The 16,088-nt window shown below is 36.2% G+C and overlaps 1 protein-coding gene across 39 annotated transcripts in view; it reads left to right on the top strand.

Moving 5' to 3' along the window:
• The window catches only part of ANK2 (ankyrin 2), a 317,165-nt gene that overhangs the window by 95,983 nt on the left and 205,094 nt on the right, over window positions 1–16,088 (top strand). For 8 of the 39 annotated variants that reach the window (XM_027597306.2, XM_027597304.2, XM_027597317.2 and 5 more), the window contains exon 1: window positions 2,076–2,411. The exons of 17 other annotated variants lie outside the window; for them this stretch is intronic. In XM_027597306.2, coding sequence (XP_027453107.1) covers window positions 2,277–2,411 — 135 coding nt within the window. In that variant the 5' untranslated portion in view covers window positions 2,076–2,276. Of the gene's footprint in view, window positions 1–2,069; window positions 2,412–16,088 lie in introns of those variants that run through there. 14 more of the 39 variants (XM_027597316.2, XM_027597320.2, XM_027597325.2 and 11 more) reach the window with 4 other exon arrangements.

Below are 16,088 nucleotides of genomic sequence, written 5' to 3' on the forward strand. Positions count from 1 at the left end.
GTAAGGCTCTAAGAACCTTAGAGAAGAAGATAGGACATTTTAAAACATCTTTTTGGAAGAGTTTGTAAACACATTATTATACACCAGTGCTTAATTAATTTCTACAGTAGATTGTTCAAGTAGGTGTAACATTTGGTGAGGAATTACCACATTATGATAAATCATTAGTTTGGTCTATATAAAAATAATTTGAGCAACACAAAAGGTTTTACTTGGTACATCTCAGCTACCAGTCTGATTTTGTTACTGATATTAAAATTTCATCTTTATAAATACTTTCACCTAAACCTTTAACACTTTTCCCTAGGTTTTTTTTTTAAGTTTTTATTTAAATTCCAGTTAGTTAACAGGGTAATATTAGTTTCGGGTGTACAGTATAGCGATTCAACACTTCCATACGACACCCAGGCTCATCACAACAAGTACCCTCCTTAATCCCCATTAAAACTTTAACATTTAAAATGTTTAGATTATGCTTGTCTTTCACATGAATGGAGAAGTTATGCCCCCCGTTTTTATCATAATGTTATTGGCTCAGTCAATAAATTAAAAAAGAACTGTTTTAAGATATGTCATCACTTATAGCGGAAAGATAAAAATAATTTCACCAAGTACTGTTAGTGCGTCTTAGAAATTGGAAGGTAAGGGTAGGATCTTTACAGTAAATAACATACTCTAGGTTCATAAATTCTGGGATAAAGAGCTATTCAAATAGAATTGGTAAAAAACAAAACAAAAAACAAAAAAATAATCCCAGCATGGGGCTATAAGAATCAACAATCCAAAAATGCCATTCTTGGATTTGAGTTTGTTAAAGGGTGGTGGTTTTTGTTTGGTTGGTTGGTTGGTTGGGTTTTTTTTTTTTTTTTTTTTGGTAAGGGTTTTGGATAGCGATATAGAGTGGTAGGCTATTTCAAGAATGCTGTTTTTAATTTAAATAATTATAATGACAGGCATTTTTAGTTTAAGAAAATGGCAGATCAGAAAGGTGAGTTTTATTCTATCAAATGTAATGTGGTTAATTTCTAAATATCTTCCACATCCTGTTTTCCCCAAATGATTGCTTTCAATTGAGTAGATTTCTTTAATATTTAATACTTAATATATAACTTGGATAGGTGATACAAAATGTAAATCTTTATCCTGCCGTTGAGTAGTTTAAAACCTATTTAGAAGATATGAAGAGAGAAAGCCAATATCAAATGAGGAAGGATAGGACTAACAGCAAAACACTATATATATATATATAAAGTTTTAGAGGAAACTTAATGGGGTGAATAAAGTTTAATCAATAACAGTCTATAACAAAATCTTGATGTTTATCATAATTGGCTTTATAAAAACCTACTGTGCATTTGCTGTGCTCATCTCAGTGGAAACAACTCCTTTCAAAAATCTGTAATATGTTTTCAGAGATAGTATGTATGTTTTTGAAAGCCATTCTCAATTATTTTTTATAAAGCTGGGGGAAACGTTTTCAAAATATTAAAAATTAAAAAAGAATTATAAGTAAATCAAAATGTTTGCTCTACTGTGGCATGATCATGAATAATGGAAAACTGTAGCTACTTTGTAAAATTCAAGACATCTATACCACTTTAAAATGAGCCATTTTGATGGATGTGTTTCTGATAAAGTTTAAATGCTGAAAGGATGGCCAGTTGTTTTCTGTAAATGATCATGAAAAAGATAATGTATGTCAGCTGAGGAGATGCCCCTTGGTTTAAACAATTACGAAAATAATTTCTACCTATTATGCTGGTAAAGTGAGATCATTAACAGATTTGGTGTTCCGTGTGACTAGAAAGACAGAAGGGGAAAAAAATTAAAGGACTCAAAGGCATTTACTGAGTAATGCCAAAATTCTCAATGTAGAGACATTTTACACAGCAGGAACTTAAGTCCATGTGTAGAGCAGGCCGCTCACATGGTGAAAAACAAAACAACACCGCCCCCTCCCCTGCTCTGTCTCAGCTCACCCCCCTCACTCCATTGACATGCATAGCTGGCCTGGTAGGTGTAAAAATAGACTGGCAGAGCCTGAATTGGAAATGGTCACTGAATGCAGCCTGCAGTTGCTGGGGTTTTGAGTTCTCTCTGACACCAGCAGGCCAGCCAGCAGATGGGGAGAACTGGTAAGGGGCGTGTAGGGGAATTGAGCAGAGGAGCCAAGGATCGTCTGGATGAATTGTCCACAGTAGTGTCCCCCTGGGAGCCCTGGACAGAGCACAGAGGGCAAGCACAGGCCCAGTGACAGCAGGAACTGTAGAACTGAGATGGGTAATGCTGCTGTGTGCCCGTCCTGTCATGCGGATAAGAGCGTAAGAGCACAAGGACACATGCAGGAATTGGATAAAACCCCAGACTACTATGGCTGTAACAGCGAGGACACCAGAGAACTTGGGGTGTGGGTAAGTTCTAAGCCACAAACGAGAAGGAGGGGAGGATGGTGGCCTAAGGATCAACAGTGGACCTCATTGGTCAACCTCCAAACTTCCTGGAAGGAAGTCGACAGAATAAAACCAAGGTGATCAAACTACCCAACTGCCTCTGGTTCGGTTGGCGTGCTGTTGTGTCCTCTTCGTGCCACACAGCGTCACATGTTTGTGCCTCCTGAGTTTGGCTTTAGCTATGAACTGACATTTGGAAATAAGCAGTGATGCTGTCTTTTTAATTTGAAATTTTGTGCAAAGCTGAACATATATTTTATTATAGAGTGACTTAGAGCAATATTGCAGAGATTCACTTACATTCAGGCTGTCACATTCTTTGGCCTATTTATATATTCACGTATAGTTCATTTTCCATGAGGTCACAGGGCATTTTTTAAGCATGTGCTAACTTGGAATCCCAGTTGCAGCCTATAAAGGCATTTTACTTCCAATATCTGACTAACTTCAGTGAAAAGGCCTTTAAATACCATTTTAATTATGATGCTAATATTTTGTGCGGACGCTTAAAACATGAGCAAATGTTTAAGTTGACTTTGATTGTAATAATTCATAGGCACGATATGTTCCTTAAAATGGTTACAAAGGCCTATTGGGATTTTTGGCCGGGAGGGCCAACAATCTCTTTCTTGAAATATTTTGATTTTCAAATTTCCTGGAGAATAAGGTTTATCTTTGATCTGTCAGACCCAGGAATTTGACCTTATTGCAAGTTATTTATTTCAGCGTGAAACCATGAGACTAAGATATGTAGGATTTCTGAGTAAAAGAAACAGAGGGGTTGTACTCATACTCAGGACGCGGCACCCGATGTTTCCAGGGGTGAGAAGAACAAGTAGGTGAGGAGCCTGAGGTGCTCTTTGGCTGTTACTGTGATCTGGATGAATCTCATAATTTCCTAGCATTGAAAGTCTGTCAGACCCCAGTGAAACTGAAACAGAAACTAAGAACTTACCAGTCATGACAACATGCAGAGGCAGGGTTTGCAGTTAGCAGAAGTGAAAAGAAAGTCTGCCAGCGCTGTACTGAGAAAGGACAGTGCTTCCGGGATTGGGAATGGAAGTCACCACAGGCAGGAGAATAAACAGAAAGGTGGGGGGACAGGCAAGTCCCACGGGGGGAGGGGAGAACACCTGCCTTAACAACCCCACAGCTCAGCTTTCTCCTTCTTGGCTGTGGGTTAAATTACCCACATCCTCCAGGAGACTCACTCCAGACTTCTAAGCGGCCGCTTCTAGTGCATTTTCTGAACTGAGGTGGCAAAAAAAGGTAAACTTTTTTGGTAACTTTTTAGTAACTCGACATGCTTGCTTAGCTGCAATGTGTAAATATATTCCCTAAGAAGTAACTGTCTTGTTTAAAAGGTAGTTTCTGTGAATATTTTTTTATTAATGTAGAATTTAAACCATTCTTTCAAATGTTAGTTAATAATTCCTTCCCTATTTTTAAGTTACATAAGTGTATTCCGTTTTTTCACCTTTTAAACATCATTAAGAAAAATGCAATGCATGAAAATAAAAGTGCTTTAAAAATTAAATATAGGTAAACAAGAGCAAGTGACATCATGCTTCTGAGGTCCAAGGGCTGGAATGAGACATTCACTCAAAACTTCAGAATTCAGAAAACAATTAAACATGCTTTCAAAGGAATAATCACCAGCAATATCATTTTCTCATTAGAACCCTTCTATTTCTATTAATACAGATACTGGTCCTGAAAAATGTGAGTTGATTTAAAAAATAAATCACAATCTGATTTCTTAGAATTAAATAGCATACTTATAATCTGCTGATTATTGAAGAAACTCTTCTGTCAACGATTTTATAAATGGGAGCATGTAATGATTGCTGTGACTTGGAAAGTTATGGTAGAGGCATGGTAGACAAATGCACCTGTTGTCTTCCTTCCCAAGTGATATTCTACTCAGAATCTCTCTACTTTGTGGGGCCACAGTAATAATAACATTAATAATAATTCTTAATACCATGGATGACTTAAGCTAAATACATGGTTCTGTCTAGCTGAAGTTTTCCAAACTTAAGAACTCCATCATCTTTCTTGGCTGTTAAATGGGTACTATAAGACTGAAGTCACTCATTCCCTGATCATCTAGATAAATGTATTCCTTAGTCAATTTCCATCATTTATGCTTGTCACAATTAATGGTAAACAGTTGTTAAGAGCTTTAGAACTTATTAACATTTATTTATTTTTATTTTTTTAAGATTTTTACTTATTGAGAGAGAGAGAATATGGTAGAGAGAGAGCATGAGAGGGAAGAAGGTCAGAGGGAGAAGCAGACTCCCTGCTGAGCAGGGAACCCGATGCGGGATTCGATCCTGGGACTCCAGGATCATGACCTGAGCCGAAGGAAGTCGCTTAACCAACTGAGCCACCCAGGCACCCCTAACATTTATTTTTATAATATTCTTTTTTGGTGAAGAAGGACAGAAACAGAGGCACTCGGCACCTTTTTCATAGAAATAAGCTTAGAAATGTTTTAGATAATTTATTATGTCATTAGGCCTAATATTTCAAATAAATAAATTTTCTAATTTTTTTTTCATAATCAGGACGAAACTTATGGAAAAAATATAAATTTGACATACTAAAACTGCTGGGTTTTATGTAAATCAATACTTCATTCTTTTCTATAAGTCTTACTTAGGATTTTGAATATTCTGACATTTATTTGTATAGATAAATATAGCAATGAAGGATAAATCAGTTATGAGGAATTGGAAGTAAGGAACCAAAAATAATTTCTCCTGAACAGTGTTATATATGTCCATATTTGCAATTCCACTTATAAGCTTATGGTTTTTTTTATTAAAAATATAAAGAAAATCAGACCAGCATAATTTCCAGGTATTTTACATAACAAACACAGAAATTATACCAAAAAATAGAAAACTAAATATTATTTTGGCCTTATAACTTTTTAAAATTATAGTGAAAAAGATGAGCAGCTAATATGCCACAAATTTTTAAAAATTCTATAACTGGACAAATAATATGTTATTTTCCTAACATATATAGAAATTAATGTTTAAATTCCAGAGCGTGGGTCAACTAACTTTTTCTCTAAAGAACTATAGAGAGTGAACATTGTAGACATCGTGGGCCACCTGGTCTCTGTGGCAGCGACTTCTCTGGGCTGGTATAGAGTGAAAGCTGCCAGGGACAATAGGTCAACAAATAGGTCGGGCTATATTCACACAATTACTAAATCTATCTATTATTATTAAGTTGCTAACTTTTCAGTTACTAAATGTTAATTTTGTTATTATTTTTTTCTCATTTGTGAGCTACCATTCTGTTAACAAAGATATAAAATATAATAATATTAAGTTTTAGAAGATTGTGTTGAGACTGATAGACATTCCTGAGTATGCTGTAAATTTTTCTAATTATTTGAAAAGCAATTTGGAAATACATTTCAAAACTGTAGTTACCATTTCTGGGTTTTCACTTTTCTAGTGCAGTGGAGACTCTAGGAGCAGGGAGGTATTTGCATGGAGATAAAAGGGTAGGCAAAACTTCTGGGCAGATTCCTACCCCCAGCTGCAGGTATGGGCTGGACTGGACTCCAGTCCATTTGTTGTGAGTATTCCCAATGCTTGTGAGCATCCCTCCTTTCACTCAAACTTTAGGGATGAGAGAATTCCACCTCCAGAGACATTATTCCAAATCCACTGAGAAAATATCTGCCTCCGTAATGAAGATGTTAGGCTCCTGAGCATATGTTAGGGCTTTCTTCTGAAATGTGGTTGCCTATTAGACCTGAAAGGCCTTGAAGGTCTTTTGTTACCACAGTTAGGTTGTTTTGTTTTTCAATTTAAAAATTTTTGTAAATTTGAATATGATTTACACAGAATGTTATGTTAGCTTCAGGTATACAACATAGTGATTCAACTCTGTGTTATGCTATGCTCTCCACAAGGATGCATACCATCTGTCACCATACAAAGCTATTATAGTATCATTGACAATATTCCCTATGTTGTACCTTTTATTCCTGTTACTTATTCATTTCACAGCTGGAAGCCTGTATCTTCTACTCTCCTTCACCCATTTTGCTCATCTCCCCACCCCCCTCCCATCTGGCAACCATCAGTTTGTTCTCTGGGTTTACAGCTCTGATTCTGTTTTTCATTTAGTCTTTTGTTCTGTTTTTTTAGATTCCACATGTGAGTGACATCATATGGCATTTGTCTTCCTCAGTCTGACTTACTTCACTTAGCATAATACCTTCTAGGTCCATCCATGTTGTCATGGATGGCAAGATCTCATCCTTTTTTATGGCTGTATAATATTCCATTATAGATCTATAAATATCCCATTTTATATATAAATAAATAAATATATAAATATAAATATATATATAAAACCATCTTCTTTATCCATTCATCTACCAGTGGACAGTTGGGTTGTTTTCGTATCTTGGCTTTTATAAATAATGCTGTGATAAACATACGAGTACTTACAACTTTTTGAATTAGTGTTTTCATTTTCTTTGGCTATTATTTTTAGTAGCTTTTTTAAAAATAATTGCTATAAGGAAGATTTCTTCATATAGTTTTGATATTAACTCTAAAAAGAGCCAAGAGTATCACGAAATCTATTCTGACAAAGATTTTCAAAAAAAATATGAAATGATATAGAACATGGTTATGTAACTTTTGGATGATTTATTTACAGATTAATGTTGAAAAAAGGTAAGACATGGCTCTATCCTCTAGGAACTTCCCACTCTAGTTTTAGAAATAGAACTCATTCACATGTAATCAATTAACTCTAAAGGCCAATAGGCAATTACATGATAATGCAAGTGGTGAAACGAGTGCCTATAAGATGCCAAAGAAGGGGAGAACCAGTGCAGGCCAGTGTTTGGGGAATGCTTCGTGGACAGTGCTGATATTCAGCCACTATGGAGCAGAACAGCTGTACCAATTGTTTATACTTTGAAATGCTTTCATAAAGGCTGATTAAACCATTGCTTCTATGAGCCCACCAAGCTGTGCCTTCTACTGAGACTACCTGGAACTTATTTCCAGGATTCCTCAGTCCACTCCATCCCCGAATGAGCAAACAAAGGAATAGTTCCTGGGCCAGCAAGGGCCTCCAGGACCACCTTCCTCTAGGGCTAGAGCCAGCATCCACTGTGATTGGTTAGTGCCTAAGCTGTACCAGTTATTAAATATTTGGAATATCCCTTCTGCTAATGGAGAAGTTGGAGTCTGTAGTAGATCCTGGAAGCAGAGCACAATCTTGGTTCCTGTTGAGAAGAAAGTATACTCAGGGGCTCCTGGGTGGCTCAGTCGGTTAAGCATCTGCCTTTGGCTCAGGTCATGATCCCAGGGTCCTAGGCTCGAGCCCCACATTGAGCTCAGTGGGGCGTCTGCTTCTCCCTCTCCCTCTGCTGTTCCCCCCGCTTGTGCTCTCTTGCTCTGTCAAGTAAATAAACAAATAAAATCTTTAAAAAAAGAAAAGAAAATATACTCAGTAAGCATGTATTGAGCATCCACTAAATCCCGGGCACTGGGTCCACCAAGATGGTAAATAAGACACACAACTTTGTTTAAGGAATGTAATCTCAGATGGACAATATTGCTGTGGTGTGGTGAGCAAGCACAAGGTGTTCTGGAATGCCTAAGGATGACAGCTCAGTTAAGTCCAGTCTGGAAGCATTATGGGCAGATCCCAAACTGAGCGTTGCAGTCAGTAGTCACACTGGAATGGTAGGGAAGCAGTTTGTAAACTCCCACAGCTTTGACACACCTAGTTTCTATAGGACATGTGTGGAACTCATGAAATTTGGATAGTAAGCATGGGATCAAATTATCAAGAGCTCCATAAGCCAAGCTTTAGAATTTGGATTCTATTTTAGGGAAAGATCACTGATAGAAATCTGCTTTAGAACACAAGATTAGATCGTGGTTTGCATATTAGAAGCTCCACTCTCTTTGCAGTGCCTAAGAGAGTACCTGGCACCTAATAGATACTTAATAAATATTTGTGGAAAATATGAATAAATTAATGACTAGGAAATCACCCAAGTTAGCAAATCTAGTTGTGGACATTTTCTAGCTGCAGGTGACAAGCCTCCAGATGAAAGCAGAGGCTGTTGAGGCACAAAAGACTTTTCTAAAAACATTTAAAGAACGTGGTGACTAAGAAGTTTTAATTATAATCTTCTGTTCAAAAAAGGAATGTACCTTTACAGCAAATGCATACGTATTACTGCTGTGAAATATTAATTGTATGAAACATATTTACTATATAAAAAAGTATATATTTTCCTGAATTATTATGCATTCTTTATATCAAGTTGTACATAAAATATAGTAGTTTGAAATTCACTAAGAGATTACATTGTGATAAGAGGAATCATTACAAACAATCAATATCTAATATAATATTTCTATTACATTTTTCTTATAATGAGGTTCATCCAACCCAAACATAATTCCTTGATTGAACCATGTAATCATTTTTAATAGTCTTTCTTCTGCTATATTTAATAAGACTGGTTCCACTGTACATATAGTGGCTTTTTCAAGGTCACATGTATGATGGAGCTGAGAATACTCTGAGGAGAGAGCTGTCTTTTCAACCATGTTTTGCTTCCTTCCCACACAGACATCTGCCGTACTTCTTAACCACTTTCAATTGCTGTTTTAGATTGAATGCCCCCTATGGGGGTGAAACTTAAAATTTATTATGCCACAAGAAATATCTACTGATTTATCGATTCCTTCATTTTCATTTGAAAGTTCTCCTTGAAATTTGGGACATATTCGATCACATTTGACTGTCAGAAGTTTTAGTGTTTGACTTTTCAAAACCTTACATTTGTATCATATATCTGTGTGGACTTATGTGACTAAGTAAAATACTTTGTGCCATTTTTTATATTTGCTTATAAGAAGTAAAAATACTAAAATGATCATCTGAAGTGTTATCATTTCAGTGGTGTCTTTGAGCTAATGAATTGTACCTAAAAGCTATGCAAAAGTCAGGTATTTAAACAGTAGAGATTGTGAATTGAAACAATGTTTCGATGAATTATAAACATTGTTGACATATTATTTTAGGTTTTGAGATTTTTTGGTACTCTTTATCTACCTTAGTTATCAACGAGTTACAAAAGGGAGGTTTGAAGTATAATCTTATGTCATACCTGATACTCTAACAATTTCTATATTCTGGTTAACAACTCTATTAAATAAACATATCATGTACTACAAATTAAATTTCTAAGATTGCTAATTTGTCTAAATAAGAATTCTCACTTTATCAAGGATAAGTACGAGAAAATTGGATCTGTCCAGGCAGAAATAATGTATTAAAACTAAAGTTGAAGTCTCTTTAGATTTACTACTTTAGTATTGTATCTTTCTAGGTTGTTGACCTTCTGAAGGAAATTAGAAAGCATCTACTAAGACCTCTAGTAAAACAGAAGTGCACATGGTTAAGCATCTGCCTTCTGCTCAGGTCATGATCCCAGGCTCCTGGGATCGAGCCCCACAGCCTGGCTCCCTGCTCAGCAGGGATTCTGCTTTTCTTTCTCCCTCTGCCCCTCCCTGACTTGTGTGTGTATGTGTGCGCTCTCTCTCTCTCTCTCTCAAATTAATATGTAAAATCTTAAAAAAAAACAGAAGTACACAAGAAAATTTGTGATTCTTAACATTTTGGAAATCACTAGTTGTCACATATAGTTTTTTTTCTTCTTCTTTTTTATTATGTTATGTTAATCACCGTACATTACATCATTAGTTTTTGATGTAGTGTTCCATGATTCATTGTTTGTGTATAACACCCAGTGCTCCATGCAGAATGTGCCCTCTTTAATACCCATCACCAGGCTAACCCATCCCCCCACCCCCCTCCCCTCTAGAACCCTCAGTTTGTTTCTCAGAGTCCATCGTCTCTCATGGTTCATCTCCCCCTCTGATTTCCCCCCCTTCATTCTTCCCCTCCTGCTATCTTTTTCTTCTTTTTTTTTTAACATACAATGTATTATTTGTTTCAGAGGTACAGTTCTGTGATTCAACAGTCTTGCACAATTCACAGCACTCGCCATAGCACATGCCCTCCCCAGTGTCTATCACCCAGCCACCCCATCCCTCCCACACCACCCCCACTCCAGCAACCCTCAGTTTGTTTCCTGAGATTAAGAATTCCTCATATCAGTGAGGTCATATGATACAGGTCTTTCTCTGATTGACTTATTTCGCTCAGCGTTAACACTCTTCAGTTCCATCCAAGTTGTTGCAAATGGCAAGATTTCATTCCTTTTGATGGCTGCATAATATTCCATTGTGTGTGTGTGTGTGTGTGTGTGTGTGTGTGTGTGTGTGTGTGTATACTACATCTTCTTTATCCATTCATCTGTCAATGGACATCTTGGCCCTTTCCACAGTTTGGCTATTGTGGACATTGCTGCTATAAACATCGGGTGTGCATACCCCTTTGGATCCCTACATTTGTATCTTTGGGGTAAATACCCAGTAGTGCAATTGCTGGATCATATGGTAGCTCTATTTTCAACTGTTTGAGGAACCTCCATACTGTTTTCCAGAGTGGCCGCACCAGCTTGCATTCCCACCAACAGTGTAGGAGGGTTCCCCTTTCTCCGCATCCCTGCCACCATCTGTCGTTTCCTCACTTGTTAATTTTAGCCATTCTGACTGGTCTGAGGTGATATCTCAGTGAAGTTTTGATTTGGATTTCCCTGATGCCAAGCGATGTTGAGCACTTTTTCATGTGTCTGTTGGCCATTTGGATGTCTTCTTTGGAAAAATGTCTGTTCATGTCTTCTGCCCATTTCTTGATTGGATCTCACATATAGTGTTTTTCTCCCAGATTTACAAAAGGAAAAGGGCAATTTTCAGGAATAAAAGGCATTCAAAAATTTCTACCAATAAGGTGTATGTTTTACAAACTTGTCCATATATCTATAATACATAATAATTTTTTAAATGGCTTATCATTTTCAGCTTCTTATGCATTCCTACATCAAACATTTTGACCGACTAAATGATTGATGATGACATAAGGGATAAGGCGTATTTGGGTTGTGTAATAAATACATAGAATGAAAGGTCTAGTTAATCCTTTATGTCAGCACCTCCCAAAGTGTGTTCTGTGAACCACTCACATCAGAAGAATCATCTGGGGTGTTTTAAAGTGATGTAGATTGCTAAGCCCCACTCCAGACCTCCAGAATTAGAATCTCTGAGGTGGAAGCCAAGAATATCTATTTAACAAGATTAAGCATGATCTCTAAGTAACCCTTGAGTGCACTGAAGTATGATAACTACTGCTTTATGTTCTAAGAGGTTGATTTTACTGAAGAGACAGGGCTGAATATGTTATCATGAGCGCAAAAGGGCACAAGAGTATAAAAACCTTTCACGCTTTATTGAGATTCTTCTAATCCAGGTTAATTCAACTGATTGCCAAAATTCTATTTAGTGGCAATTACGGAAACCAAGACCACACAGGACACATGGGAATGGAGTCAGCTCTACTAGCAGATGTTTCACTAACTTGTCCATATATCTATAACACATAATATTGTATGAACTCCTGCAGTTCTTCTGTATGGTTTTAAAAGGAGGAAAGTGCTTGCATTGCACTGCAATGAAATTTTACATGAAAGCACTTAGAGTACATTTAAGCTCCACTTCTAAAAGCTAATAATTACTGTACACCTATATAGAGTCCTTTTATTCATTGTTTAACCTTGTAAACTCCTGTCAGAAATCTAGGCACTGAAGATCTATAGGACATTGTTGTGCAAATGTGTCCAATTTTTTTTTTAATCAAAATTTCATTCCATTGTTGAGCAGCCAGCTTGAACAGCAAAATTGTTCCAAATGATCTGATTCTCTCCTGGAATCAACATCTAGTACAATATCCTGGTTGAATTCCACACTTATGCCAAAAAGTCATGTAGCGTATGACAGATGATTAACAAAGGTCTTCTGGTCTCATTAAAATTTCTTAATACATCAACTAATGTGAAGTGTCAAATATTCATAAAATTATATATGCATTTCTAAAAGATCTGTAAAATTAACTATTAAGTCAGTTTCTTCCAAGAAAGTAAATAATGAATTTTATTGTCTACATGCTCTTTCTCTTTCTTTCTTTCTTTTCTTTCTTTTTCTCTTTCTTTCTCTTATTATATAATATATAAAATACAGACTGAAAGTCAGTCTTTTCTTTGGTGTTGATTTACACATACTCACCAATTAATTTTTTTAAGAATTAAGCAATGATCCAGATGGACATGTTAACTTCCATTCCTGTTTAAAATGTGACCCATACAGGGGCACCTGGGTGGTGCAGTTGGTTAAGCGTCCAACTCTTAGTTTTGGCTCAGGTCGTGATCTTAGGAACATGGGATCAAGCTCCATGTCAGACTCTGCACTCAGTGTGGAATCCGCTAAAGTTTCTCTCTCCCTCTCCCTCTGTCCTCCCCACCACCCCCCACAGCCCCACACATGCTCACTCACGCATGGTCTCTCTCTTTCAAATAAATAAATCTTGGGGCACCTGGGTGACTCAGTCATTAAGCGTCTGCCTTTGGGTCCTGGGATCGAGCCCTGCATCAGGCTCCCTACTCAGCAGGAAGCCTGCTTCTCCCTCTCCCACTCCCCCTGCTTGTGTTCCCTCTCTCGCTGTGTCTCTCTCTGTCAAATAAATAAAATCTTAAAAAAATAATAAATCTTAAAAAAATAGATAAAATGTGACCCCTACGGTTATACCTATGTGTCAGAGTCTAGCCATGGACATTGTCAGCCAAGTTATTGATCCTGGGTTTCTTTGTTGCCCATCTCTAACCTCTTGATCCAGCATTGGGAATAGATCTATTCTACTCAGAATCAAAAGTTGACTTAGATGTGGAAAATAACAGTAGAATAAATAAATAAATGAATAAATAAATAAAAGAAATGTAGGACTATGGGGGGATTCTATATTAATTATTAATAATAATAGCTACCATTTATTTAGCTTCTATTATTTGCTGGGTTCTGTAATGGTGCTCTGCATACCATTGACAGAACATAAATGTCATGTACTCCCAATGATGGCTTTGTTAGCCCAGTATTAAAATTACCTTTAATTGAGTGTTTGCTACCTCAATACACTCTCCTTAGGGATTTCACATGTAGTACCTTATTTAATCCACATAACTATGCATTTTATAGACTGGAAAACTGAGGCTTGAGTTCACTAATTTGCTCAGGGTCAGACATCTCATGGTGAGTGGTGGAACCAGGATTAAAAGCAGATCTAAGCTCACTATGTTATGCTGGTTTTTCAAGGAGAGAAAAGTGTTAAAAAGGAGACGTTAGAGGAAGTTAAAAGTGGGTTGAAAAATTTTCAACAATTGGGAAAAATTGCCCACTTGGAAAATTTCAAGTAAGATTGTAATTTATGCTTAATATCAAAATAAATTTCAGGTAATTAAAAGTTAAATGGAAAAAAAAGTAATTTTTTAAAGCTAGAAAAAAACGAAGAGAAGTATTTCATTGATTTCAGGGTTGGAAAGGATAAAGCAATGGAATAAAAATCTAAAAGTGAGGCTTATACTTTTTAATTTATAAAATTTAAAACTTCTGAAAGTCAAAAGATACATTAAAGAAATAACAAACTCAGAAGAACTTGCAACAAATAGGACAAGATGTTAACTTGTCAATATAAAGTTTTTAAAAGTAAAAAAGACATTTAGAACTCTAAAAGGACCCAGAATGTGAACAGACAAGTCAAAGAATGTAATAGGCATTAAGTGTATAATTAAGTTTTCAAATTCTTCGAAAATAGAAAAGATAAATCAAAACCGTAATGATACACACATCAATTGAGCAAAGCAGCTTTGAGCATGTTGTGTTGAGATAAGCCCTTCCACAAACAGGTATGACTGTATCTTTTGATTCAGTCTCTCTCAAGGACAATTGTACAATATGACAATATGTACCTAGAATCTACGTCTTTGGAATGATTATTCTACCTTTAGGAATTTAAACAGGCACAAAGACTTACATAAAAACTTTTTACCATAGCCTTCTTGACAATAATGAAAATCAAAGGTACTAGTTGTACAAATGATTAAGAGGAGCTAAAAACAATTATAATCTATCTATAAACTATTGTATGAGATTTAGAATATCTTTCCAAACTTGAACGATGTAGGCAATACTTACTTGGTAACGTTCTAAAAGTAGAAGATAGGGTATAACTATCTCGACTTCATAAAAACATTAACTATACACTCATCTATAGTGTATATGTTTATCTAGAAACTAGAAACATTCTAGAAGAAAATACATCAAAATATGCACTGTTATGTTTGAATAATGGGAATATGGCTGCTGGCTGATTTTTTTAAATATATTTTTCAAATGTTCTAACTATGAGAATATGTATTTTATATTGATCCCCTTACTTTGTTTAAGGGAAGGGAGATTATAAGAACAAAAAAGGAAATAAAGAACATAGAAAGTTATATGATTTTAGACAAATACTTTTATGGGACATATATTTATTTTTTAGGTTTTTTTAACAAATTATTATTTTATTTAATATCCTACTGTTAGTTTTTCAGTTAATTTGTAGGAACCAACTTTGTATAGGTACATTTTTGCTACTTAATTTTTACTGGGAAAATAAGATTTACTATTAACTTTCTTATAGGTGTAATCAACATTTAAACAGCAGGTGTGGTGATTAATTAAGAACAGCTGAGAGAGATTTCATCCCTCTTGGAAGCAGTCCAGGTTTAAATCCCACTCAGGGAAATATGTCAGTATGAGCTAGGAAAAGTCTGCATGCTGCTTTAAAAATGGAGGAACAAATGTCGTCTTTGAAGCTTACCATGCTATGGAGCTTGAAAAAACTTTTCCTTTGGATGGTAATGGTGATCACTGTGATAGAGACATTGCTCTAGATCACTCATCAAATAGAATACACAGTAATATTTTGAAATAGTATACCCATGTCCTTAAAAAATACCAACTCTTGGGTTAGCAATGTGAAAGAAAAGAAATCTTGGTATTCTAAAGGTGTCAGCACCTTATGGTTCAAACTTTTGGCCCTGCCCCTAGCACAAGACAGAGAACTGAGCAGCTAGAGAGATCAGAACATGATCATTGGGCTAGGAATGTGGCTGCAGTAACTTTTCTCCAAAACAGAAAGCAACAGATAATCCTTTAAGTCAGTCAGCAGAGAAAACCGTAGTTGCGAAGGTGGCGGCTAGGGAGACGGTAATGCTTGGTGGTTATGATTATGGCCTTCGGCGTGAGACTGGGGACGAGTCTCAGCTCTGGCATTTATTACCAAAAGTCCATGGGCAACTGACTTAACCTTAACAAAGCCTCAGTTTCCTTATTTGGGTGGTTTATGAGGATTAAATGAGAATATAAATGTGCTTGGCATACAGTACAATTAACCACTAATATGATTGTGGAAAGCATGAGAAAGAAATATAAAAAGTACAAAATAGTGCTCATTCCTTTAAGGGGTTTGCAGTCTGGTTGAGTAGCAGAGTGTATGCACACAAAAGCAAACTGCATGTTGTAGTGTCTCTCACAAGTGCACAATTTAGAAGAAGCAAGTCCAGATAGC

This window comes from Zalophus californianus, chromosome 2 (assembly GCF_009762305.2).
Source record: "Zalophus californianus isolate mZalCal1 chromosome 2, mZalCal1.pri.v2, whole genome shotgun sequence".
Classification (NCBI taxonomy): domain Eukaryota; kingdom Metazoa; phylum Chordata; class Mammalia; order Carnivora; family Otariidae; genus Zalophus; species Zalophus californianus.